Source organism: Ictalurus punctatus, chromosome 19 (genome assembly GCF_001660625.3).
Source record: "Ictalurus punctatus breed USDA103 chromosome 19, Coco_2.0, whole genome shotgun sequence".
NCBI classification, from domain to species: Eukaryota; Metazoa; Chordata; class Actinopteri; order Siluriformes; family Ictaluridae; genus Ictalurus; species Ictalurus punctatus.
Genome location: NC_030434.2, coordinates 22631617 through 22659531, shown reverse-complemented (window position 1 = coordinate 22659531; position 27915 = coordinate 22631617). Strand labels below are relative to the sequence as shown.

General features: G+C 40.0%; 1 protein-coding gene across 2 annotated transcripts in view; it reads right to left on the bottom strand.

Annotated features, from left to right (window-relative positions):
- Positions 1–27915, bottom strand: part of plxna4 (plexin A4) — a 346384-nt gene that overhangs the window by 69203 nt on the left and 249266 nt on the right. For both annotated transcript variants that reach the window (XM_017494514.3, XM_047162222.2), the window contains exons 8-13: positions 26048–26147; positions 25857–25971; positions 14012–14212; positions 11417–11513; positions 5077–5267; positions 1042–1193 (exon numbers count right to left, since the gene is read on the bottom strand). In XM_017494514.3, the coding sequence (XP_017350003.1) occupies positions 1042–1193; positions 5077–5267; positions 11417–11513; positions 14012–14212; positions 25857–25971; positions 26048–26147 (856 nt within the window). The remainder of the gene's footprint in view (positions 1–1041; positions 1194–5076; positions 5268–11416; positions 11514–14011; positions 14213–25856; positions 25972–26047; positions 26148–27915) is intronic.

The window sequence follows — 27915 nt, the reverse complement described above, 5'->3', positions numbered from 1 at the left end:
GGAACATTAACACCTTCTGACCTTCTTTTCAGAATTCACCCACATGCCAATTGTGAGGCTGTGAAATAATGTAAAAACTGCCGCCAAGGGGGACAATAAAGGTTAAGTAAGTAAGTAAAATAATGGTTCAGTGACAGAGTGGGAACTGGAATGTTTTCAACCTCTGAGAAGGAAAAAATCTATTTGAACTGGCCTCAATAGAAACTTGTTATTCCTGTATTTTCTTAAGCGCCTCGACTTGAAATTCATTTTAATATAACAGCAAGCATAGTACAAATCAAGAGTAAGAAATTGCAGCATGTTTTAAGGCTTACTATAAGCAGATTTTTGAGATTTCATTGGTGTTTAAAATATAGATCGTTCAGCAAAAAGACAGATATTTATTATACATTTAGAAACTAGGTGATTCTGATAATATAGAATACGAAGATTTTCTAATGAACGATTTACACATCTGCACTTACATATACAGCCTAACATAGATGAATAAGACAATGGTGCACAAACAATACTGACAAAAATGATGGTTGTTTTAAATGGTTCTTTGGATAGTTAAGGGTTGTTCGTGACCAAAAGAGTTCTACTTGGAACTTTTGCTGAAAGGGAAACCCTTGGTGGTAGGGTTTGACTGCAAAAATGCAACAAGTGCTAGCTTTCTAGCGCACAAATCTTTCCCAGCCATCATGTAAACAATTTGAGGTAGGAAGGAAGCAAGTCACAAATACGGCATAGCATCACTTGGTCTTACTAAGAACATTGTAAATTTGAAAATAAATGTTTTTACTTGAGTATACATAATTTATAATAATAATAATAATAATAATAACAATAATAATAATATAAAAAAAAAACCTCACACCTAAAAAAACCCCAAGAGCTACATTAAAAAAAAATGCTATTCTAGATCTGCCAAATGAAAATGAAACATGGCCAGAGCGTTAAATGAATTCTTACAGCACTAATTTAATTGTATCTGGAACTAATCTGCAGGGAAATTGAGCTGGAATGTTTAGACAGTGTTTTGAGATTTGAGAAACTCACTGTTCAGCAGGGATGTATCCCTCTGGTACAGGTGTGCACTCAACGTTGGCCACCTTAACGTTGCCCTGGATCTCGTGAAAATCCAGGCCGAGGTTCTCTCCACGGATCGTCACCAATGTACCCCCTTCCCGAGGCCCTCGCAGCGGGGTAATCTGCACAGATACCATGACATTACATGCTTACAAACAATCATCATCAAAGCTTTCATCCAAACAGACAATAACATGTGCGCATCCCACCCCCTTGCAATCTCTACAGTTGGTACAAGCCAACAGCAATTGAGAGCTGAGTCAGTAACCCTGCGCTCTTTCCTCTCTGCACCTGTGAGAGATTTGGTTCAGCATGATAATTGGACCTCTCTCTGTCAGAGCTACAAAGCTTCCAATGAATGTGTCTTCCAATGAATTATGATGAGTTGCAAGCCCAGCTGAGCCTTGCCTATAGTGGGGGAAAAAACCCCAGCAGTGATTATCTATAGATACAGATTGTTTTGTGGAAAGATGCAGACACCAGCATGCAAAAACCATAGACTGCTGAGATGAAAACAAACTCAAAGGACACAAGGGAAATAGTTATTTAGATAGCAATCATTTTTTAATCATATCTCAGATGTTGATGCATCTCAATAGTCATGTCACTGTCTAGTTTACAGTGAAGACTGCAATCCGATTATACCAGAAATGCTGCTTGTGGGCATGAGCTTCATTGTACCATTCACAGTTAAGTGGACGTTTAAACATTCAGATTATTTTGCAAGGCAGATTTCACTTTCTAGCCTGGCAGGACCAAGCGGTCAGATATTAAAATCAAGGTTCAAAGAAAGACTACATACATTAATGAGATTGTGAGACAATCACGTTTTAAATGACTAATATGTTCATATTTTTACAAACAGAACCAAACTAGTTTATTGGTCAAGAGTGTCTGTGAGAGTAGGAGGAAATGGTCAGAATTCCTGTGGCAGTGGGAAGGGTTGTAGTGTTTACAGGAGCAGGACGGATTGGTCGTAATTCCACCAAGCGCTGACAACATAGATGAAACTGTTTGCGGGAGTGGGTAGAATTCAACAGGATTCTTTCAGGAGGGGGCAGAATTAGTCAAGAACATCTGCAAGACTGGGCAGTATTGGTCAAGAGTGTCTGTGCGAGTAGATGGGATTGGTCAGTACATCTTCAGAAGAGGGTTGGGTTGGTCAGAATTATCTCGGGAGTGGGCAGGACTGGTCAAACCTTTTGTGGGTGTGGGTAGAAGTAGTCAACATTCCTTCAGGTGTGGGCGGAATTCAAGATTGTCTGCCAGAGTGGGCGGGATTAGTTAAGAGTGCATGTGAGAGTAGGTGGGATCGGTCAAAATTCCTTCGGAAGAGCTTGGGATTGGTCAGAATTACCTTGGGAGTGGGCAGGGTGGGTCAAAACATTTTGCAAGAGTGGGTAGAATTGTTAAGAATTACTTTGGGAGCAGGCAGAATTGGTCAAGATTGTTTGCAAGAGTGGGTGGGATTAGTCAAAAGTGTCTGTGAGAGTAGGTGGGATTGGATAGAATTCCTTCGGAAGAGCTTGGGATTGGTCAGAATGTCCTTGGGAGTGAGCAGGATTGGTCATAGTTTTTGCAGGAGTAGGTAGAATTGGTAAGAATTCCTTTGGGAGCAGGTAGGATTGGCCAAGATTATCTGTGGGAGTGGTCAGGATTGGTCAGAATTCCTTCTGAATTGAGTGGAATTAGTTCAACTTTCTGCAGGAGCAGGCAGAATTCAAAATTCCTTTGGAATTGGGCAAGATTGGTCAAACTGTCTGCAGGAGTGGATGGGATTGATCAGAATTCCTTCAGGAGTGGTGTGAATGGGATTTCAAAAAACAGTCCTGCGCACATCTCTACTATAAACAATAACTTGTTGCTCATACTTACCAAACCATCCTCTATTTGAGAGAGCTAGAGACTGACAGTCAGGGTTGCAGGTGGAATTACTATCAATAACTTGCCATTCTGTGAAATCTCCGGCTTGGTCCATTTGGGAAATATACCGCCGTTGTGTACAAAGGAGGTCAATGAGACAGATCACACTCCATCAAGTCAGCTGTGATTTGTCCCAGAGGTCATCACTTCAGTAGTGTACGCACAGCTGTGCTATTATCACAATGTAGTCTGTCCATCAGTCATCCTGGAAAACCTTTACACTACATCTTAAACGGAAACAGCCACCACCAACCGCACTGCGACTGCTGTCACTGGGACTTTGTTTCCAGCTCAGCTGTGATCTCTTAAACAGCATGCTGAGGGGTCCTTTCATTACAGGACTTCATAGCGGTTATAATGATGCATGAAAAGCAAACATTTCTAAATTCGGAAACAGGAAAGAGACCGAGAGGAAAAGGTACTAAACTTGTTTGTCAATGCGGTGCGATCCTCAGGGGTACGTCCTTGGTAACTTTGATATGTATTTTCGCATTTCACATTGTCTAAAGGTATATTATTTTGATATTGCAAATAAAAGAGACATTTCAAATGTACCCAAAATGCAGCCTTGAGGATCACCACACTTCTGACAACCAATGGTACATGTTTGATACAGTTTTTTTTTCTTTTCTTTTCCTAAGAGTGATTAGGATAAACCAAAGAATGCTGCTGAAAAGTAATGTTAAGACTCTGACCTTGAATAAAAAGTGAATGTTAGAGATTCTTTTTTAATGGTTGAAAATGACCTTCAAGCAATCCTGACCTTTCAGCAGTGTACATGCATCCAAGCCTTCCTTATTCGTTCAGAAAATTTCAAAATGGCACGCTACAACCCAACAGCGCACATGAAGAAGTGCTGAACGCTTTATGTGTGGCCCAGTGTTGAAGTATTGTATTTTAGACCAGATTTTATAGTAGACGGTTGCAAAATAAAAAAACCCTAATAAAATCTCTACTGAGACTAATCTCCAGCTTTACAATGCGTGCAATTAACAGCTATCGCAGCATATTACAGCGCTTTCTCCGATAAGCGTCGAGCTGGCTTCTGCCGAGCGAAAGAAAGAGCACGCAAGAGAGGGGGAGAGTTGTCTCTTTTCATTAGGGGATGATTAGATTTGTGACTTTGACAAGCTAATTGATGGCTGGTGGAGGAAAACACTTAATCATCACCCACTTCTAGTTCAACTAAAGATTCTCCATCAGAGATGTCACTGTAATGAAGCGCATTAGAATGCTTGGCAAAATGCCTTTTTAAAGAAAAAAGAAGAAAGGAAGAAACAAAAAACCAGTGGTAGAGGCACACAGGCCTAACGAATTCAATCAATTCAAAAACGAGTCAGGACTAGACTTATTATTTGACTTAGTCCCATTTTTCATTTCAAGTCATTCAGCTTGAGGAGCTTTCAATTACGAGGATGTGAATGAACTGCTGGAATTCTTTAAGCTCACTGATTTCAGTGCTATGATTCATAAAAAAAATTAAAACAAGAACAAATCATATTGACTTCATCTAAATCAAAAAAAAGAAGAAGAAGAAGAAAAAAAGAAGTATGAGCAGCCAAAGAAATCCCAGTGGCTGCTCCTTACAAAAACACTGTCTTCTGCCTCAGGAAACAAAACAGAGCCGAAGACTTAATAAGAAATAATTTTGTTACACGATGAAATATAGGAGAACTAAAAAAAAATTATAATAATTCAATGTTTCTGCGCTCCAGTAGACTATACCTGGCAACGGTGAAATATAAAACATTATCATCAAGCATAGATAAGAAGTAGTCTAGTGGGGATATTCTTATTTGCTGCCTATTCCTGTACCATCGGTTTGCCATTTTATCAATGTCTTATTCAAGACATCACATTTTTTCACCTCTAATTGATTTTTTTGATTGACCAGTTGGTGATCTGGTGTGTTTCTAGCTCCACCCACATTTCCCACTTTTATATTCTTGATGCTCTTGGTTACCTTTCTTGATGGCACTCTCAGCTGGGGTACTTATTTATGGTACAAGTCAGTACCAGGTGGCGGTGGAACTAAGGACCAAAAGTAAGTGTGTGTGTGTGTAGTGGGGTGGGTGTGTTCACCTTGGTGATCTTTGGGTGTGTGCACTTGCTGTTGATGCCGTTGTGTTCGAGCCACATGCTCTGTGGATGAGGGCAGTGCTGTTTGAGAGTGCAGCGCTTCTCCCCTTTACACCACACACAACCAAACAGCGGATCAGCCTTCAGGCACAGACCACAGCTCTCACGCCTCGCGTCGCATTTATACAGGTGTACTGTAAACACACACACGCACGCACACGCACGCACACGCGCACACACACACACACACACACACACACACACACACATACACACAGACACACAGAATGGAGGAACAGGTCAATGCATGACATGCAGTCATTAACAGACATTTAGCCACAAATGCTAGCATGTCTAACAGTGAATGACAGATAAAATCAGCAACTCAGACATTTCTGGCCATTTTGTCAAAAGATCTCTAAATATCTTTAAACAAACAAACAACAAAAAAAAACAAAAAAAAACAATGTATATTACTTGTATCTAAGGTAGTCATTGCAATTTCCCACCCTGTAACTCGGTATCTATTGAGCATGAAGGATAACACTTGCTTGCAAACACAGCTAGCCCAATTTGTTAGCAAATCATTTACTACCATGTCTACACAATACTGTACATATAATAACATTCTGTTAGCTAGACCTTAAATACAGATTGACACTATACACTAGCATAATGTTAGCAAGTGAAACCAGTTAATTTATTTAATTACATAATACTTAGCCAGCTTGCTAGCTACCCTGGCTACACGTTTACACAGTAAAATAGTCAGCTGAATCCGAGCTATTTTGACAGCAAACCTGACTAATGACTTTAATCACATAATAGTCTAATGTTATCCAGCTTGCTAGTGACCGAGGATACTGGGTTACACAACAAAATACTACAATGTTAACCAGTTTGCTAGTAAACACAGATAATGACCTTAAACCCATAACAGCTAGTCTAATATTACGTAACGTGCTAGAGGACCTGGGAACTGTATGTAATAGCCTACAGTTAGCTAGACCTTGGATACTGGTTTACACACTATGATAGTATAGTGTTAGCTAGCTTGTTAGCAAACCTGGCTGATGGTTTTTATCCTATAATAGTTCATCTAGCTGTAAGCTATCTTAGAGCTATCCCTATCTAACAGTGTTAATTGCATAACAATTATTCTAATCATAGCTAAACCCTTTCACTTGGTTTTCACAATACCTTGGCACAAAATTAGCTAGTTTCATCTGCTCTTTGACTGGTTTACACAACATAACAGTTATTCTAAAGCTAGTTAATTGGTTTTAATTACAAGATAATCTGCAAGCTAGCTATTAAAGCTACTAAACTGTAATTAGCTGATGGAGAGATCACATTAGGCAAGCTATTAGCATAGTGCTGCCTAGCATAGCAAATGTGGTTAAATAAGAATATGACAGATCTGGTAGGCATGTACTCCAGGTATTTGTTCATGAATTATTTTCTGTGTTTTTTGCTTTACTGTTATTTTACTCGAATGATTAGAATTCATGACTCGATTGAACTGAATTCCTTCTTTCAGTAGCCCCTTCTCCCTTTCCTGCTTTTCTTCATTCCTTCGTCTAACGTTGCATCGCCATAGCAACTGCATCAGACTTTTTTTTTTTTTTTTTTTAATTGCCGGCCCAGTAGATGTTCCGTCCATCAAATTATTCCCCCGGAACAGTGCAGCTTTGGTGGTTTGGTGCTTGTGACTCGGCGTATGAAGCACTCAGGCAGGAGGAGAAATCTTACACTCTCCTCTCCTCCTCTGCCTAAATTAGCTCACCCATCACTTAGACACACACACTACATTTTACATACACACACACACACACACACACACACACACACACACACACACACACAGCTTTCAAATTTTTTATGTGCAGGTGCCTTTTATTGTCTATTGATGTGTCATTTCTCTTTTTTGGTATGCCACAGAGCTCTGAAATGTACCGGTGGCAGTAACTTTTCATTAAAGACACAGCATGACTATAATGCTCAGACTTCTTTTGATTGTATTCGGGTATTTGAACTGCAAAAAAAAAAAAAAAAAGGTCTTCGCCGAACGCAAAACGGCGTTGTGGGTCTGAGAACGGCGCTGCCACACACCGCACGTAGTCATGGTGCTGTCATATGTAGGCTGTCTTTGGGTTTTGTACTGTTAGCTTGTCAGTGTGGGTCTGTGCGGAATAAAATACGAGTGGATCCGATCAGAATGGAGAGAGAAGATGGGGGGATCAGGTTATAGCTATAGCACAGCGCTGTTAAATTCTCGAATCTGATTGTCTAGAAGGTGTTGATTCATAATGAATAATGCAGGTTTACATTATTCGTTTAAATATGTCATCGTTTCAATAGTAACAACTAATTCACAGGGACGTGTACCGAGGACAATCTACATAGTCTAATGTCTAATAATAAACAACTCACAAATATGTCGTTTAACAGAAAGAAAACGTATAATCGTTAATAGGGCAAAGTCTTCTGTTAGGACATGTTTATTTAACATTTATGGAAGGACTCTCAAGCAGGAAAGTCTTCAGGATAGATGACTTTAAGGTCTCCTGGATGTTCCACAACATTAAATAAAACTATAAATGGTTAAAAAAAAAATCACGTTTTGTTCCGTCATCAATGACAAAATGTAATCATTGGCAAATTGCTATGGAATAAAAAGAATGAAACTCTTTGGGGGCGTGCTGTTAGAGGAAAATAATCCAAAGTATAGTTGAGTGATGCCAGCCTGAGTTACTGCTACTACCGTGAAGGTGATTATTTAATTTTAACAGCACACCCTGAAGTGTTTTGTTATTCTTACACTGCAGCAATTTGCCAGCAATTTTCTTAAGAACGACACGTAATATTTTTTGTCCGTTTGCAGTTACGTTTAATGTTGTCGAACGTCTGCGAAGCAAGTTACTTCCTATTATCACTTACATAACATTTACATTTCTGGATTTTTTACTAAGTCGAGCAGTGTAAGTGTAAGCTCTTTTGGCACGTGGTATTCATGTTGTACAATGATGAATAATTTGCTACATATTTCTTTTTTAAACGCTGCTTATTTCGATAGATGAATGACGGGGGCTCATTCATTCTCTGACTGCGTTTTACCTTCACAAATATATAACATTAGTAAGTGGAAGCAGTGTTAGCTAGGCTCCGGGTTACTGATCAGAAGGTCGGGGGTTCAAGCCCCAGCACTGCCAAGCTGCCACTATTAGGCCCTTAACCCTCTCTGCTCCAGGGGTGCTGTATCATGGCTGACCCTGCTCCCTGACCCCAACTTCCTGGTATGCTGGGGTATGAGAAGAAAATAATTTCACTCTGCTGTAATGTATACATGACCAATAAAGACTCCTTATAACATCACGGTTTGGAGAGTGTTATTCCACTTATACCACAGAGATCTGCCAACAATTATAATGTTATATTCATTAACGTCTGAAACATCGCACATTTGAACGTCTGAGAGAAAAGTTAGTTCCTGTTCTCACTTACAGTATGTTATAGCCGCGATAAACAATCATTCTCTCAGCAGTCTCTCTCTCTCTCGCTCTCTCATCATTAATGTTACTGCTGGAACTTCTCATGCTGTTATACGAAAATAGTGCACAATCGATCCGATCGATCCGACGTCAGCATTCAACCACACTGTGGCGTAAGCCGCATTATCAGACGTGCGTACACCAGTTGTCCTGTTTCGAAGGCTGTCTGTTGGCAAATCACATCAACTGCACATCCTTTTAGCACCAGCGATTCTATCTGGCTAATGATCTCTGTTGTCCAGCATGCTGGGTATGTTTTGTTAACAGTCAAGTAAGCTTGTGAATATTTAATGTCACTCCCACACAATCGTCTCCTTTTTGAAAATAGAAGAATAATTGCACAAAAAAACGGCCGCGTCAATCCTGTAACAATGCCACACAATCTGTATTGTGAAATATTCCTTAAATGTGATTGAGGACTGGAGGAGACCATATGCCGTCTCTCAGCTTTGCACGGATTTGTCTGGCATGCTGGTCACACAAACTTAATGGGAACTGATAATGAACACAGCTACAATCCCTAACAGGATGGGGTTTTTAAATTTTTTTGATTTATTTTTTTTATTGCTGAAATTTGCCCAAATTGGAAGCCTTTTTATTTGTTTTTCTTTTTTAAACCTCAAGTTGGTTAGCAAACACCATATGAGATTACTCTAAAACTGCAGCTTGTTAAAATGTACCTTAAGTATTAAGAAAAGACAAAAAAGCGAGTCAATTCCTGAATTATCGGCACCCCTTAAGAGAACGGGCAATATTTATTGTATGTAATAATCATTACACACTATGATTCAAATTTTCCAAAAAAAAAAAACAATCGGAGAGACTACTTCTCTTTCCTCGAGGGATTTTCCTTAACGTAAGAATTTTCTGTGTAAAGAATGTTTTGTATTAAAGATGTTTCTTTAGCATTAATGGAAGGAGTCTCCAGTGTTAGCACTTTGCGATAGTCAGAGTTAAAGCTGTAACTTTTCACTGTAAGTTGTCTGACACCGGAAAGTCTTCAGGACAGAGGAGGTTATGTTTTGTGGTTTCTAGGAAACATAACAAGCTACAGTTTTTTTGTTTTTTTTCTCAGAGGCTGGTGATGGAACAGCTGTTCGTAAATGCTGTAACATAATAACAGGACATAACTAGTTTCATGGACATACTGTCATATCAATGCCGGGAATTTGCGCCAGACTACATTCCCCAGAATGCACCGCAGCACATACAACACACTTTCTCAGTTCTAGGAACGCAAGAACGGACTTGCGTTCTCGTGAAGACCGGTCTTTCCAGGCTGCCTTGAAAGAACGAACTCGGAAGGACAGGAGGACATAGAACGCATCTTTGCGAGAGTTGATATCTTCCTGTTACACAGTGGACCGTCCCAGCACGGTTCTAATAGCGGGACAGGACCATTGTCTCTTCAGTGCTCCCTAAGTAATGTGTTTCAGTTGGTTAATATATTTACTGTTAAATGGCTGATTAACCAAATGATAATTAAGCATGTTTTAAAGTAGTAAGCTCACGCCCTGCAACTGTGACCTCACACTCACACACACACGCACAGTATATAAGCACGCACAAAACACTCAGTTCATGTGGCATACCAAGAGTTTGTTTATTATTATTATTATTATTATTATGACATATTTATTATAGATCCTGTTTTCTTTCCCTGATTTTCTTTTATTTCTGGTTTTAGCCCTCAATCGGTCAACGTTCTACTTGTTTCTGACCACAATATTGTTTATCATGTGGAATTTTTTGCCTGCTATAATTAAAATAAAGCACTTCCTGCGATTGCAGCCGTCTCTGCCACCTGACACACTCTACATTAAATGTCACTATAAACAGATAAAAAACAAACAGTTAGTGTTGGTACTTGCTGTGGTAAAAGAGGAATGAAAAGTAACACTTCGAATCAGGCAGGATCAGCACTTTGTGGATTATTTTCCCAGAATAAATAATCAGCAATGTTGTGTCTTATTCTGGTTATTTCATAGTTGCTAACAATATTTTATTTATGAAAAATGACCTTATACTTTTTTTTTTATCCATTTACAGTTCCATTTGAAACAAGTTAGTTCCTGTTATCGCTTATGTTATAGCAGCGACATACAGCTGTTCCCTCAAGAAGCACCTCAATTTTTCTCTCTCTTCAAGTTAATGAGACAAAAAAAAAATGTTTATAATTCTGTTTACAGAATTAGTGCAGAATTTAGTACCTAGAAGTAGTACTTCTAGGTAAAAAAGAAATGAAATTGTTTTGTTTTTATATGTGTAGGTTTCTTCCAGATGCTGGTACCATCTGGACTTGATCAACTCACTGTTCAATCTTATTGTAAAGTGGGATGGAGTTGGAGGCTGGAAATGAACATATGTGCTTCAGTGACTCTCAAGGAGCACAGGCTCTTATTCTCTCCCACTCTCAGTCTCTTGGTCTTTCTCTCTCTCTCTCTCCCTCCATCTCTCTCTCTCTCTCTCGATTGCCATGTGTGACAGCTGGCTAAGAATCAGCCGTCTTAAACTGTCGAGCCCTGGAAGGTCAACTAAACAGGTGGGCCTTCCCCTCAGAGATGCATACACACACACACACACACACACACACACACACACACACACACACACACACACACATACATACATACATACATACACACACACACACACACACACATACACACATACACACACACACACACATACACTGGAAACGGAGAGTTAGGAAGGCAAAAAAATAGAACGGATTAATGGAATATTGGCGTTTACGGTGCTTGTTGTCATGGAGATGGGATGAGACGGCTCACCTTTGTTTTGGGCCGGGTTGTCGATGCTAAAATCTCCATTCCAGATGACCATCAGTTCCACAGCGAGGCTACTCATCTCCATCCCCTCATATGAGTACTGAAACAGACATGGACAGAGAGAGAGAGAGAGAAAGAGAGACAGAGAGAGACAGAGAGAGAGAGAGAGAGAGAGAGACAGAAAGAGAGTCAGAGAGAGAGAGAGAGAGATACAGAGAGAGACAGAGAGAGAGAAAAAGAGAGACAGAGAGAAAGGAAGAGAGAGAATGAGAGAGAGAGAGACAGAGAGAGAGAGAGAGAAAGAGAGAGAGACAGACACAGAGAGAGAGAGAGACAGAGAGAGAGACAGAGAGAAAGGAAGAGAGAGAATGAGAGAGAGAGAGAGAGAGAGAGAGAGAGAGAGAGAGAGAGAAAGAGAGAGAGACAGACACAGAGAGAGAGAGAGACAGAGAGAGAGACAGAGAGAAAGGAAGAGAGAGAATGAGAGAGAGAGAGAGAGAGAGAGAAAGAGAGAGAGACAGACACAGAGAGAGAGAGAGACAGAGAGAGAGACAGAGAGAAAGGAAGAGAGAGAATGAGAGAGAGAGAGAGAGAGAGAGAGAAAGAGAGAGAGACAGACACAGAGAGAGAGAGAGACAGAGAGAGAGCACTTTCAATAATTGTGTTTAGATGGAAAAAGCTTTTATCATTTTTGCCAACGGAGTCAAAAAGAGAGCGAGCAGGAAAGAGAAGGACTCTTCAAAAAACGAAGAACGAGAACGAGAACATCCTAGACCTCCTAACCTCTCTGCTCTCAGAGTAACATGTTCCCAGCATACTCGAATAATTCATGCACCAGATTGCTCACACTATTCTTTGAAAGCCTTCATTAGTTCTCAGTTTAGAGGAAACAATACCTTATAAATTCTTATTACATGCTTATTCATGCTGTAATGCAGGATTTATAAACAGCGATGTAAACTTCATCATATAAATGATGCCCTTGTGCACTTCTGAAAGTTATGGCACTGCTTGTATGTTGGTTTATAATCATATACAAAGGGTTTGAGACAAGCGTTTCAGCACTACTTCATGAGTAACAGATCAGCTAATAATGGTTGTAAACATGATATAAAGTGAGGACAATGTTAAACATGTTTATAATGTGTATAGGAACTACAACGTCTTTACAAATACAGCACAAATGGTTTTAAATATCACGGCAGGCTTATACGCTTGCTATGAACATGTTGTGAGGTGAGGTCTAGCTTTATGGGGGCTACAACATCTTTACCAATAGTGTACAAATGGTTAGTGGTCAGATTAATGTCTAATCTACTGTATACATGGTTTACAAGCATGTTATGAACATGTTATAAGATGAAGTCAATATTAAAGCGTTCGTAATTCTGCTTGCATAGAAGATACAGTTTCTTTATGAATAGTGGGTTTAGTCATTAATAGAGTACCAATGCATTGTCTATTAATGTTTATAATCATGTTATGAACATGTTATAAAATGAGGTCATTTATATATATATATATATATATATATATATATATATATATATATATATATATATATATATATATATATATGCATACACACAAACATATACACCCATTTTTAAAAATTGTGTACAAATGGTTAGTGGTCAGATTAACGTCTAATCTACTAATCTATTCATGTCTTATAAGCATGTTATGAACATGTTATAAGATGAAGTCAATATTAAAGCGCCATGTTTGTAATTCTGCTTGCCTAGAAGATACAGTTTCTTTATGAACAGTGTACACATGGTTTGTAAGCAGGATATAGTCATTAATAGATGATCAATACATTGTCTATTAATGCTTGTGAGGTGAGGTCATTACTTATACTCCATGATTTGTGAACAGGTTAACATAGAATCTATTCATGGCTGAAAATGAACATGTGTGAAAATGTCACAAGGTGACGTCATAACTAAATCACCAAGTTTTTAAATGACATTTGAATAACGGCTACAGCATCTTTACAAATAGCATACAAGTGGTTTGGTACCAGCTTTTAATCATTAATAAATGAACAGACCATCTATTAATGGTGCAAAGCATTTCATGAACATGTTATAAGGTGAGATCATGATTAAAATCTCTGTGTTTAAAATTCTGTGAGTTACACCTTCTTTATGACTAGTGTACAAACAGTTTGTAACCGGGTTTTAGTCATTAACACACTATTAACACATTCATTAATGGCTCGGAGCATGTTATGAGCATGTCATACGGCGAGTTATTTATAATGTATCATCATGGAACTGGTCAAACGGTACTACCGATCCAGTAAGCCTTCATTAGGTCTTCATAACACATTAATAAGCATTGCACAAATCTGTTACCAAGCAAAGCAATGAAAAGTCATAACTAACGACTTGTGAGATAAAAAAATACATTATATAAGCCGTTCATAGATCCTCCAAAGAGTTATGCAATGCTTATGAATGTGTTACGTAGCTCTACTTTAGCCTTTATCGTTGCGGGTATTTTAATAGCACAGACCTAAATATGTGCTGGTATTTACCCTATGTTTCATACATGTGTTCACACATACTGTAGATCACACACTCATACACTCACTGAGGTGTTCTGGCACTGCACGCTGGAGCTGTTGAAGCGGAGGGCGGGGACTCTCTGCTCCACCCCCTGGATGGTGAGCACACACTCGTAACCACGCTGGCCCGACTGCGGCTGGGGCAAGTTCTTGGCACGCAGGGTGATGGGCTTCACAACGTTCACTGGCACCAGGATCCGATCAGCGGGAAGCAGCTGGGGACATTCCTGTAGGAGGATGGATGTTTACTGGATCAGCAATTCATCCACATAATATCCAGTATAATATGCCGATTAAAGATAAAGTCAGTGGTTTGTTTTTTTTAGTCCAAGCACATTTTGCAGTAAGTGCACAATAAAATATCTGCTCAGCAGACCCAGCACCATCCAATCAGCTTTCTCTATATGCCTGTCAATTACTTTAATCATGCTAATTCAGAAAACGCGGCATCCTGTGCTAACATTCAGGTGTTCTAGTGTAAGCAGGTTTTTTGGGTGTGGCACAAAAAAAGAGGGGCTGACCAGAAACATCCAGAAATGTTCCATGGTATGTTCCAAATGGCATCCATTACCGGGCCAGTCGTTTATGTCTCAGGCTTAAATTGGCCCATAAAATCATGTTTCTCCTGAAAATATGCAGGTTAAAAAATTTTATTCAGTTTGGCGGCTTGTATGTGACCACAACAGCCATCTTTTCATTTTCAATCGAATAGTCACTGACATGTTCAGATATTTACTTTGCAGACCGAAAACAGTGTATACAATCATCTTCATTGGTCTTCGCATATACAGTGTGTGTATATATATATATATATATATATATATATATATATATATATATATATATATACACACACTGTATATGCAAAGGTCAATGAAGATGATTGTATATATATATATTGTATATATGATATACATATATATGTATATCATATACAATATGATTGTATATATATATATATATACACACACACATATATGTACACATATACACATCTATTCTGTTAATTACATTTTATTTTACCCCCCACACACATTCGCTGTTGTTTCAGTTTAGTCTGTGTTCATTTGCCATGCCAAATCACTGACTGCACCTTTAACTCTGAAATTCCGACTGCATCTTTAAAGCTGAAATCCCGACTGCATCTTTAAAGCTGAAATCCCGACTGCACCTTTAATGCTGAAATCCCGACTGTACCTTTAATTCTGAAATCCCGACGGCACCTTTAATGCTGAAATCCCGACTGTACCTTTAATTCTGAAATCCCGACGGCACCTTTAAAGCTGAAATCCCGACTTCACCTTTGATTCTGAAATCCCGACTGCACCTTTAAAGCAGAAATCCCGACTGCACCTTTAATGCTGAAATCCCGACTTCACCTTTAATTCTGAAATCCCGACTGCACCTTTAAAGCAGAAATCCCGACTGCACCTTTAATGCTGAAATCCCGACTGCACCTTTAAAGCAGAAATCCCGACTGCACCTTTAAAGCAGAAATCCCGACTGCACCTTTAAAGCAGAAATCCCGACTGCACCTTTAATTCTACAATCTCAACTGCACCTTTAATTCTGAAATCTCAACTGCACCTTTAATTCTGAAATCTCAACTGCACCTTTAAAGCTGAAATCCCAACTGCACCTTTAATTCTACAATCTCAACTGCACCTTTAATTCTGAAATCCCGACTGCACCTTTAAAGCTGAAATCCTGCACCGTAACCATTTTTCATTCTATATAAACCTCCTTAAACACCCACAAAAAGCCCCCAAATCAAAACTCATGCAGGTGTAAAGTCTATTTTTTTTTCAAATTCCTACAACTGATCCTTCCTGCAGCGAATAATAATGTACGTGCAACGCTACAGAAACAGACTCAGTGTGGCCTTTTTTCCTCTCTGTTCACACACATACACTTGTTTTATTAGCTTTTATTAGAAAGGCAGACGGGTTTGCATATAAAAAAAAAAGCTTAACAATGGATTTAAAAAAGCAATTATAGATCGCGTAAAAGACGAAGCAGCACGGGAGGAGTATGAGGACGGCTATGTGTTTATGTGTTAAGCATGGCCATTTCTGTCACCACACTGAAAATGGAAGTTTTATCTTAAACGGCTTTAGTGAGGAAGGTACTGGATGTAGCTTTAAGAAACGTCTTGTGAAGGTGGAATACAGACTTCTCAAATTGAGCAGAAACAGGAACCTTGCTGATAACCTCACACACACACACACACACACACACACACAAAGAGTCACAGAAATCCATAATGAACGGGATAAACATGCTGAGTCACCCAAGCACACAAAATCAGTCTCATCATCTTTCATTGTGACAAACGCTCTGAGAATCCGAGTTTTAGATTTCACTCTCATCTTGTCGGCTTTTTTAATCACATATCTCATATCACTCGCACACAGACAAACACACACACACACACACACACGCACACACTGACCACTCCATTAGCATCAATTTCTAACTACAGAACACCATGACATGCCATATTTATACCACAGCACTATTGCGTTCTCGATTCTGATTGGTCAGAAGGTGATTCATTCACATGTTTATATTAATGCATTAGTTTCGATATGTTATCGTTTCAATAGTAACAACTCGTTTTCTGTTGTCCTTCACCAGTACAGTTCTACTTAACCCTGTTTCAAGTGTTTCATTTAGATATTTAGAGACATGCCATGCATTGATAACATGCCCTTGATCTATTCCCCTCAAGTGCTTCATACAAGTGCTCTCTTTTATCTTAGGAAGCGCGATATAATATAACAGGAAGTGGATTTCTAAAAGCCTTGGCAGCAAGAACAATTTTCTTCGGTCTACATGATACTAACTTGCCTTTTAGCTGACTTGCTAAGAGCTAGCTAGTAACAACGTTATGCCAGCTGTCATAATCATATTTGACTACATAAAACCCCGATGTGAATGTAGCAAATCAAATGATGCTTTTGTTATTGCTGTTTTTAAAAGAGATTACATCAGACCTTGCAGAGCCTTCTGGGTAAATCCCACTCCTGAAAGCTACACTTAAAATATGTTCACCCTTGAAGGGTTTATTAAACAAATCGACATTTTTGTGAACCCTCGAAGGGCTTGACACTAAACCTATTATGGGTTTTTTTTTTTTTTTTTTTTTAATGTCTTATGGTATGAGTGCATCTATTTTCTAATCACATTCTCGTCATGAGTCAGCTTACTATATTTATTTATTTATTTATTTATTTTCACAATAATGACATAATTGCATTCATTCATGCCACCGCTTCTTTACTGCATCTCCGTTAAGGACGTCCTCAGATTGTCCTCAAAGTCGCACTCAAAGTCTTGTCTTTGCTTGCCAACATTTTTGTAGAATGCGACAATTGGAGATTCATTCTCTGGTATCAAAGTTACTGATAATATACAGCACCTTTACTGATCATATACAGCACAGTGAAATTCTTTTCTTCACATACCCCAGCATGTGAGGAAGCAGGGTCATCCATGATACAGTGCCCCTGGAGCAAAGAGGGTTAAGGGCCTTGCCCCCAATCTTCTGATCAGTAACCCAGAGCCTGGCAGTGCTGGGGCTTGAACCCCCGACCTTCTGAGAGCCTGGCAGTGCTAGGGCTTGAACCCCCGACCTTCTGATCAGTAACCTGGCAGTGCGCTGGGGTTTGAACCCCTGAGTTCATGAAGTTATTTCAGAAGCTTGCAATTTTGGTTGGAAAGTTGTATTTGGGATCATTCCCTAATAAATCAGCATGGGGTTCTGTTTACAGTGTGAAAATACTTGAAACGGTTTCTCCATGCAGGATTGCCATTATCAGGGTTAATAGTTTTACTGTCTAATTAATAGTGAATTTTGGCTACGTCTTCAGCTGGCTCATTTTTTTGGGAATACCAGATGCAACATAGGTGTACCTCGCTTTAAAACTTGGCAATGCTACAATAGCATCTAATCCTCTCCAAGGATCTCTGCTGGACTCTTCCCATGAGGCACAGGTGCCATTATTAACTGTATGCCAACCCTCTATTCTCCAAGCCCATCACCCACTATTATGTCTACGAGCTTTTCCAGGTATTTATCTGTAGCTGTCAGGATTCCCGTTTCTTTGACTCGATGCTGCTTTGAGCAGAATTAGCATGACGGTGTGAACACGATGATTTTCTCTGTTTCTGACAGGCGCAGGTTTGCTTTCCGTTCGCTGCTCTAGTCGGCACGTCTGCAATTACAGCAGGTGTGTGAGATGCTTCTCAGGCTTGCGAGACAGTTCAGAAGTGCATCATAGGTGCCACTTCATCGTGCTCTGAATATAGGGCATCATGTCGTCCCAGTGCTCTTGGCTTACGGTGATAAGAGGCTTATGATCAGTGTGGATTTCAGTGTGTGCTAAACCTGAGGTGTGAAACTTTATTTGGATCCAACGCCCGACTTAAGTGCTCTGTTATTTCAATTATACAGAACGCAGAGCTGTAAAGTGAGGCTCATTGGGGTGTTTTGGTGGCACCATCCAACACCGTTCTGAGAGAACTCCTCTCTTTTCTATCTGTCACATTTTTATGCCTCTGCCACTAGGTGGTAGAGGAAGGACGTTTTCAGGTTGTCTGTTCATACATCTCGAGGATGGTCTGCAGCCGTCCAAGACAAACGGTAGGACGATATATCAAAGTTGTTGAATGCTAGGATTTACATAGAGTAATCATCGCAACTAACGGATCAACTAATTAGATTTGTGAATTGAACAAAACAGGGTCAAAGTCACTGCAGTATCAATTGTTTGAAATTTGTGACTTGAAGCATCCCCATCGATGCTATTGCTGTTGAGTCCATCCATCCATCTTCTGCACCGCTTGTCCTACACAGCGTCACAGGGAGCCTGGAGCCTATCCCAGGGGACTTGGGGCACAAGGCGGGGGACACCCAGGACACTGTGGACAAGGTGGCAACACACACTATGAATAATTTGGATATGCTAATCAACGCATGTCTTAGGACTGGAGTCGGAAACAGGAGTACCCGGAGGAAACCCCTGAAGCACAGGGAGAACATGCAATTTCCATGCACACAGGTCGGAGATGGAAATCAAACCCCCAACCCTGGAGGTGCGAGGCAAACATGCTAACCACTAAGCCCCCCACCGCTGAGTCCTAAAATGTAAAAATATTTTTTCTTCCACTTTTTGGTTGCTGTTTTTCTGCAAATTGTGATTGATTTGTCAATGTGCATAATATTTGTCTTCTCTTTTCTATCCCCTTTCTTATTATTATTTTTTTTAAACATAACCTTTTCATTTGCTTTTTTTTATTTCTAATTTTATTTGATTGTTATTTTTTTTTCTTCCTTATATTCCCTTTTTTTTTCTCTCCCCTGCCGTCTCTCAGAAATGTCTTTAATAGTTCGGGAAAAAAAGTAACTTTATATATTGCTAACTAAGTTGGCATGTCGAAAATAACTAAATAACTAAATAAATAACTCAACTAATAACTAATAAAAACAACAGTCCTTTCAGAATTGTTCTCATCAGTTCTTATGTGTTTTTTCATAATTAAAACTGAACACATTATAACTTCCAGCACTATTTGTTACTAATTATTAGTAGCAGAAGTGATTATGTTTTTTTTCCCAACTCATTTATTTGTATGTCGCATAAACTCCACATAAACACATAAAAACGTGTTGTTGATTTGATGATACATACTATAACATATTCTATAATGAAAGGTTTACTTAACATTTATGGAAGGAGTCTCCAGTGTCCAGTTTGATTGTGCTGTGTATTTGGGTATTTTGGACAACTTTTCATTGAAGCTCAACAAGATTTTTTTTTGTGTTTGTTGGATTTTATCATACAAACATGATCACGTATCACATATCACGTGACCCTCCCAAACATTCCCACAATCAATCAACCTGGATTGCATAAACGTAATCTTTTCCCATTCAATTGATTTAAAAATGAACTTCGTTGAAAACTTTTCTCAGGTGGCCAATCACGTTTTAAGTAAAACCACGCCCCTTAACCCTCCCCCCTTAGTCCCTCCCAGAAAAACAGGTTCAAACATTAATTTATTTGCCTTACTGCTACTCTTTCGTTTTAAGCGACCGTAATAGTGGTAAATCTTTTTATTCGGTTAAAATCTGCATACTCAATCAAATGTGGAAGCCCCAGGGATTTCTAGCCCTTAAACATTATCGCAATTATGTGTTCCCACGCTCGTATACAGTAAACACGCCTAGACATGTTCTTCTTCAATGCGCGCACAAATAGCTCACATTAAAATTCATAAACTGACATTAAAACATGCAAAGCACACAAACACACTCACCCACACATATAATTGTTGTTCTGAAATGCTCGCGCTCCCTCAGACACGCACAAACTGCATTCTTCACCCCTCGCCCCGTATCCAATCCAGCGCCCACGTGAGCGGGCAGAATTTAAACTGAAGATGAAAATAAACTCCCTGCTTTCCCTGATGGCAAGACCGCATTGCCTCTTGATTCAGCCACAATTCTGAACATTAAAACCCCAATTATAGTTGTACCAACCCCTTAAGGAAACCCTTAGATCAAAAACATTTAATTAGCTAATTAATGTTAGCTAATGGTACGTTTTAGAGAGAAGTACCCCTATATAACCATAACGCTACACTGACTAGCATCTCTCCTGGGCTTAAACAAACACACTCTCATATAATCAGTCTTAGACTTCATTCCTGAACTTTTTACGCTACATTATGCAGATATAATATGTATGTGTTTATAGCTGTCATCACCATGCCAAACATGCCATCTCTTCACGTTTCCCTCTCCTCTTTGGGAATAGGGTTATCTTGTTTCCCATCTACCATCCTTCAGATTTGCAGCTTTATGTGTCCAAGTGATTGACACCAACCTGGAAGGCTATAATACTGAGTCTTCAGTTATTAAGTCTTTCGAGGATGTGATTGGAGACATATAGAGCATTCTAGGGAATTATGGAAAGAACATAATAAAGAAAGAAGGACATAATATGTCCTGTAATGTAACTGTACAACCAAAAGTAGTGAACAAATTATGCTTTTTCATCAGGTACAATAGCAAACCCATGATCCCACTTCACTGACTTTAGATATGCACTTGCCAGGATACCAAGAGCACCAAGCAGGGATTCATTTTTTTTTAAAAAAAACCCCATTTTAAAAATAAAATAACCACCATTTAAAAAAAAAAAAAAAAAACCCAGTTAGAATTTTCTAAAACATGACAAGGCAAGGCACAGCAATCTTCTGTAGTCTTATATAATTCCCAGGAAAGTCAGATAAAACTACATCACAAGAAAAGGGTAAATCAAACCATGAAGCGGCTGGAGACTTGGTATTAATAGTATAGAATTCGTCCTACTTTCGCAGGCACCGTTATGCAATGGAAATTGTCATAGATACGTAAACAGAGTACTGAAAGTTCTTGATTCAGATACTATACCTTGCTATACAGTCATTGAAACAAGGACTAGGATCCAACAAAGTTCGAATCCTGACAATGCCACAGGCACTTGTGGCCAGGACTCCAAGAGAGCAAAACTGGCCATGCTTAGCGGGTAGCAGGGACGGTAGTACTCTCGCACCTATCAATCAGAGTGATGACAAAGAGCTAGCTAGTGGGTGGAAATTGGCAAACAACCAAAGTGGGAGAAAATAAGCAAAAAATTTTGTTTTAAAAAGTTAAATGTTGCAACATAAAGGGGTTTTCAGGTTGTGCCCTTTGGGGGAAGCCTTAAAGATTCTAGTTCAAGGCTGTTAAACATTTGAAGAACCCTTGAGGAACCATCGCTGTCTGGTAGAAAAGACCTAGAAGTAGAAAGTAAAAGGTTTGCTTTCTTCATGAACTGCATGGCTATTTGTATTAAGCCAAGGTGAGTAGATGTTTTACATTCAAAAAATGATGTCACTAGTTTACAAGACCTATTACTAGACAATGAAGAAAATGCACCTAGGTGTCCAAGCACTGAGCACTGAGGGGGGCACTCATTTTACATTTACATACATTTATGGAAGTTAGCAGATGCCCTTATACAGCGACTTACAGACCCAGCTCCACTTGTCCACAGTTTAGCTTTCATTTAATCACAGTAAGGCCATGGAAATCCTATTTCAAGGCTGCTGCTCTCTAATAAAAGACAGCAAGAACAGGTTGTAACACTCCAGAAAAAGAAAGAAAAAAAAAACGTAGGGAGCCTTGCAGCCTTCAGGGCAATGGCTTTAGTCACAAAAGATCTAAGTGGAACACACCAACAAGACCGGAGCTGAGTCACCATTTATGGGCAAGCACAAACCAAGAGGAATTAACCCTGTCTCGATCCAGTATCCGTCCAGAGCAATATGCAGTCCATGCGGAGACATTTCTACACACACTCGCCTGTCAAAGCCACTCCTTAGAGACACTAAGAGAAGCGCAGAGCCTGTTCAGCCCAGCCAGAATTGATTATCACCACCCTGGAGCAAAAGACCATCAGAACCTTACTGGAATCCCAATGAATATATAAATCAAAGATAATATTACGATGCACATCGAGGAGATCCATGTCTCGACACTTTCGGTTGCACTGTCTGACAATGATATAGTGAAAATATATCGGACACGTTCTCAAGGCTGCTCATAAACGGGAGAAAGATGATACATGATTTTTTTAAAAAATGAAATGATGATTTAATGATCATTTCGGAGAAAAAAGAGGGAGGGCTTGGGATTGTGTACGTTTGCACTGTGGGTCTTTATTGAGAGAGGAGGTGCATCTTCGTTTGCTTGTAAACAGGAGGAAAGGTGGAATGATTCAGACTGTAATCGATGCACATGTTGACTGTGGTGCGGGAGGAGCACGGACGACGGCGAAATCGATTTTATTCGGTAAAGAGTGACAGCGAGATGGTATGAGAAGGAGGCAGAAAGAGAAAGGCAAAGAGAGCGCGAGGGCGGGAAAAGTCTTGGCACACTGAGTGGATCTGGCACAGATGGGCAGATCCATAATTAGAGCGTGATGGTGTGTGTGTACGTGTATGAGACGTGGCTGTGTCTGATCCAGACAGTAGAGGAATGACTCATTTTGTCTCTCTAGCTCTAGTGGATGACTACCACTCCCGTTTTGCAAGCTTCTGATCCTTTCAAATCATCCATCCTGCCTTCTTTCCCTCCCTCCTGTGCTTTTACATTTCACTCTCCTCTATGCTGCAATCACATCATCTATCCTCTGCGGTTTTTTGGGGGGATTCTTTCAATATTTGACCCAACCTTCTTCCTGTACTTTCCCAAACATACAGTAGCTCTCTTCTCAATGATGTCTAACAATTGCTGCATGGAAAATAAAGCCGAACAGACAAAAATAAAAGGAAGGCGGTTATGTCTTTCAGAAACCAGCCTTCCACAACACTATCTCTTCAATCACATAGACCTCCTGTCAATAAAGGCTGCAAATTAACGTCTTAATAAGACATGAGGCAGTCCAGAAGATCGATTTGTCCTCCCTGTTCTCCTTCTCATTCTCCCTCCTTGCATTCTCCTCAACACGTCTATCTTCTCTCTTCTTTTTCCCAATGTTCTCCTCAATTTGATCATTTGCCAATTCCCAACCTCTAGCTATCATATCACATGGCAACTACAAACCAGGAAGGGTGAAAGCTAGCAGATGAAACCAGACAATTTTCAAAGTGCTACTCATGCTACAGGGCATCTGAACACACTTGATAAAAAAAAAAAAGGCCCACCATCTGCCTGCGACTGCATACGTGTGCCTGTGATTGACTCTATCTGACAGGTTAGAGAGAAACAGCATCCATCCCACACAGAGAGCATGGCCAGTTTTGCTCTCTTGGACTCCTGATCGTGGATGGCTATGGCATTGTTGGGGTGTAAACTTGTGTTGAAAGGGAGAAAACCTTTGCGTTGACCGAACACTTCAAACCTTCTTCCAGTCTCAGCTCAGGTGTGGAGTGTTAAGTTTGCAGTGCTTCTATCGATATGGGAGAGGAGTAGCAGGGGCATCATGTCGTTCTCTTTCTATCTGAATAAAAGCAGGCTGGGTGTCTGGCCAAAGCAGATGTGTTATTTAGTCATGGCATGTTGTGCCAGAGGCTAGCTGAGGACGACAACAAGTGCCAATGCCAACGCCAACGGACATGACTCAACATAGCTGTAGTAACCCTGTAGCTGTAGAGAATGGGAAGCAACACTGAAGCACTTTAGTTTGAAAGAAAACAGTGCGTCTAACTCTCTGCATGACAACATTCTCACTAATCCAGAGAGAATGGCAGGAGCATATTAAGAGAAACGGGTGGAAATAAACCCAAAACATCCAGCTAATGAAAGTTCTAATGTGGTTCATTATCTCCCATCTTCCTAACGTACCACCAAGCACTTTAAATTCTAGTAAATGGGAAGGCATAAACTATGTGAAGACTTTGATGATAAGGTGATCTTTTTATTGGATATTTAAATGCAAAGTAGTCGTGTTTGATGACAGTCCCCCCCCACTCCACCCCATCTGTGTGTACGTGCCGTAGCATTAAAAAAAAAACAGACTTTGACTGTGTGAGTGTTGAGGCGAAAAAGGCTCCGGACTTCATCAGCCATTCAAAAAAACCACAAATGGATAATCCCCCTGATCATCTTTCAATACAAATCCCTTAATTGGAATAAAGCACAGAACTTCATCCACAGAAGGTCAGCGAGAAAGGCCATCTCATTTATATGAGCAAAGTTGACTCATCATTGTATTCGACACAAATTTCTGAGGTAAGCATCCAAACTCATTAAATTGAAAGCAGCACCCGAATGCAAAGAGAACGCGACCCCCTCCACGACCTCCCCAGTATCGCAGATTAATGAAATCCAAAGTAAAACTCATTAGCCAGTCGAAACACCTACCCTAAAACTGCAGTCAAACAAAAGCATGTGGGGAAAATGTCATTAATATGTGCTAATGTCCAATCCCTGCTTTTGTAAGCCAGCTGTTAGGAACACAAAAAGAAATCCAAATATTAGCTTGGTCAATATTGACTACGTGGGCCGGTCAATAATTAGAGATGCAAATGCGAACAAGCATAGATGAAAGATGTTAATAAATGCATAGTGTTAGAGACCAAACATGTGCATCTGGCTGAAACATGCAACCCCAGGGGGTGGACTAAAGCTTTACATAGCATTATGCATGCTTATACGCTTGGAGGAAGAACAACAGGGAGTAGTTCATGTAATCTGGATGAGCTGTAGTGAAATAGGCAGAATAGGTTTTGAGTGACAGTTTCAACTCAGATTCTCCCTTTCATACTCCCAACTGCTCATGTGCCTCTTTAATAGCAGGTGTGAGCATGTGGCTAAGCTATGAATATAAACCGCCTTTTGATTAATCTGACAAGTTTTGGGCAGGTGCTTCTACACAGGAGAATGGTGCCAATGATATTGATGCATCAGCTGCAGTGAGCCACTGGGTGGAATCTAGACATACAGTATATTCATTCATCTTTATCTTAGTCAGGGTTGTGGTAGATCCGGAGCCTATCCCAGGAACACCAAGCAAATGGTGGGAAAACACCCTGGATGAGTTTAGAGTAGCCAATCAATCTTGTAAGGTCGGCAGAAAACAGAGAACCCAGAAGAAATCCACATCACTTGAGGAGAACATGTGAAACACCACATAGACAGTGCCAACCGTCCAGCCCTCTACACATAAATATGAGAGTTTAATAAAAAAAAAAAATCAAGACCAACTCAGAACTGCTGGTTTCAAAGGTGCATCAATGCTAAATTTCATTTAAGTGCTTATCACTGATACTGTATGGCTTTTCTGGAGTTTAAACATCATTCAGAACCCTAAATAGGAAGTGGAAGAAATCAAGGCTTACCTCTGGCTGCTTGACCCGTCCCTCTTGGAAAGAGCAGCTGCGTGGGTCATGGGTGCAGATGTGACGGTACTTGCACCAGTGACATTGGTATGGGCTTCCAACACAAGAAAGACAACTGAGGAAAAAAGAGGGAGGTTCGGATTACAATAAGATCAGTACTGGTAAAACAGACTAATAAAAAAGATACTTACGATTTATGGACACTGCAATTGTAGAAGACGAAGCTTGTGTTGGCAAAAGCTAGTCCTGTTTCTTTAGACTTGAGGTAGAGTTGCACAATCTGATGGTCACCTGGAAAACAAAGAAACACACTTCTAAATGAATGCTAATGTTATCTATACTCTTGGATTGTATAAAAAAAAACTTAGGCAGTTCTGCACAGGTAACACGTCTACATTCTGGGCTGGACTCAGACTCTACTGTTTGGAACTCTACACTCAAGTATGACTACCACTTGGGATGCTTGGCTTGACTCCATTTCTGCAGACTGGATACCTGGATTTGACCTAGACTATAGAACTTGAGACTCTGGACTCAACTACCACATTGCAGCTAGAGGCTTGATTCTACATTCTGGCTCAGTTCGGACTCTGTACCTCAGAACTCTGGACTTGACTTGGATTCTATGGCAGGAGACTCAACTTGACTGAGACTCTGCACTCTACTCAGACTCGATAGCTTGGAATTTTGGACTAGACTATAACTCTAGTTATAGGTATAACTCTATAGCTTGGGACTCTGGTGCTCAAAGATGTCAACGGTCTGGAACTCTGGGATCAACTTCAATTCTACAGGATGGAAGTCTGGACTCAACCTAGACTCTATAGCTTGGGAACCTGGATCTGACTTTACATTTGGGAATCTGGACTTCACTCATTCTCTATAGATTAGAACTCAGACTGAACTCGAAACTCTAGACTCAACTCAGTCTCAACAGAGTATGGATTTGACTCTATAGATTCTACAGCTTCAGACTCAGACTCTATAGCTTGGAACATGACACTTGGCACTTGACAGATCGAAACTCTGGACTCTAGATCATTCTACAGCTCAAACTCTACAACTTGGGACTCTTGACCATAACTCAGACTTTACAGCTTGGAACTCTGGACTCAGACTGAGATTATAGTAGACAACTTGACTTGAATCAGACTTAATGATTTGGGACTCTGGACTTGAATCAGACTCTACATCCTGGTAATCTGGACAGGACTTGTACTTACAGATTAGGGCCCAGGACCAAGGGCTCAGTCTCTACAACTTGGACTCTGCATCTTGAAGCTCTGGAGTTGACTTGGATTCTATAGTTGAGTAAAGGTTCAGGCCCAGGACTCAGCTTGGAATCTGAAGCTTTGGAGTCTGAACTCAACTTGGACTTATGCTAGACTTGAAACTAACTAAAAAGTCTGGTTCCTCCCCTAATTTGATCTCACAACACATGTAAACAAAGATCACTACCCTTTCAGGCATGCTTGCCTAAAGTCTGTTAGAAAATAGTTCTATATTAAGTCTCGGACGAAAAAAAAAAACCCAACATTATTAACAGTACTCAATAAAAGCCTCTGCTACATCTTCTTATACTTCTTATCTCCAAGAATAGAAAAAATAATATTAGAGACACAGGCATGAAGATGTTCAGTATGTTCCAGGTGTATAACTGCATAATTATACCTCCTTACAAAACAGCAAGCCTGTGGGTTGGAGTTCACCTGCATAACAAAATGTTGTTACCTGCTATTCTTTGACTATAAAACCTACAAATCCATCTGAAAGTCTTTCAAAGTCCTTTTTTAAAAAGGGAGATTATGAAGGAAGAAAGACGAAGGAACCTGTACAAGTTGATGAATGCGAGGTACAAAGGATATTCTGTGTCCTTTTGTCAGCGCTAATGAAGAACCTCATGTTTAATTCAATGAGCCGGACGCCGACATCTCCCCTCTCGATGGAAGAGCGCGCACCTCTCTTTGTCACCCACTCTTGTTTTGTCTCTTTATCTCTGCCTCTGATTCTCTCCCACTATCTCCCACTTCTTCTCTAGAACCCCATCTCTCTCTCTCTC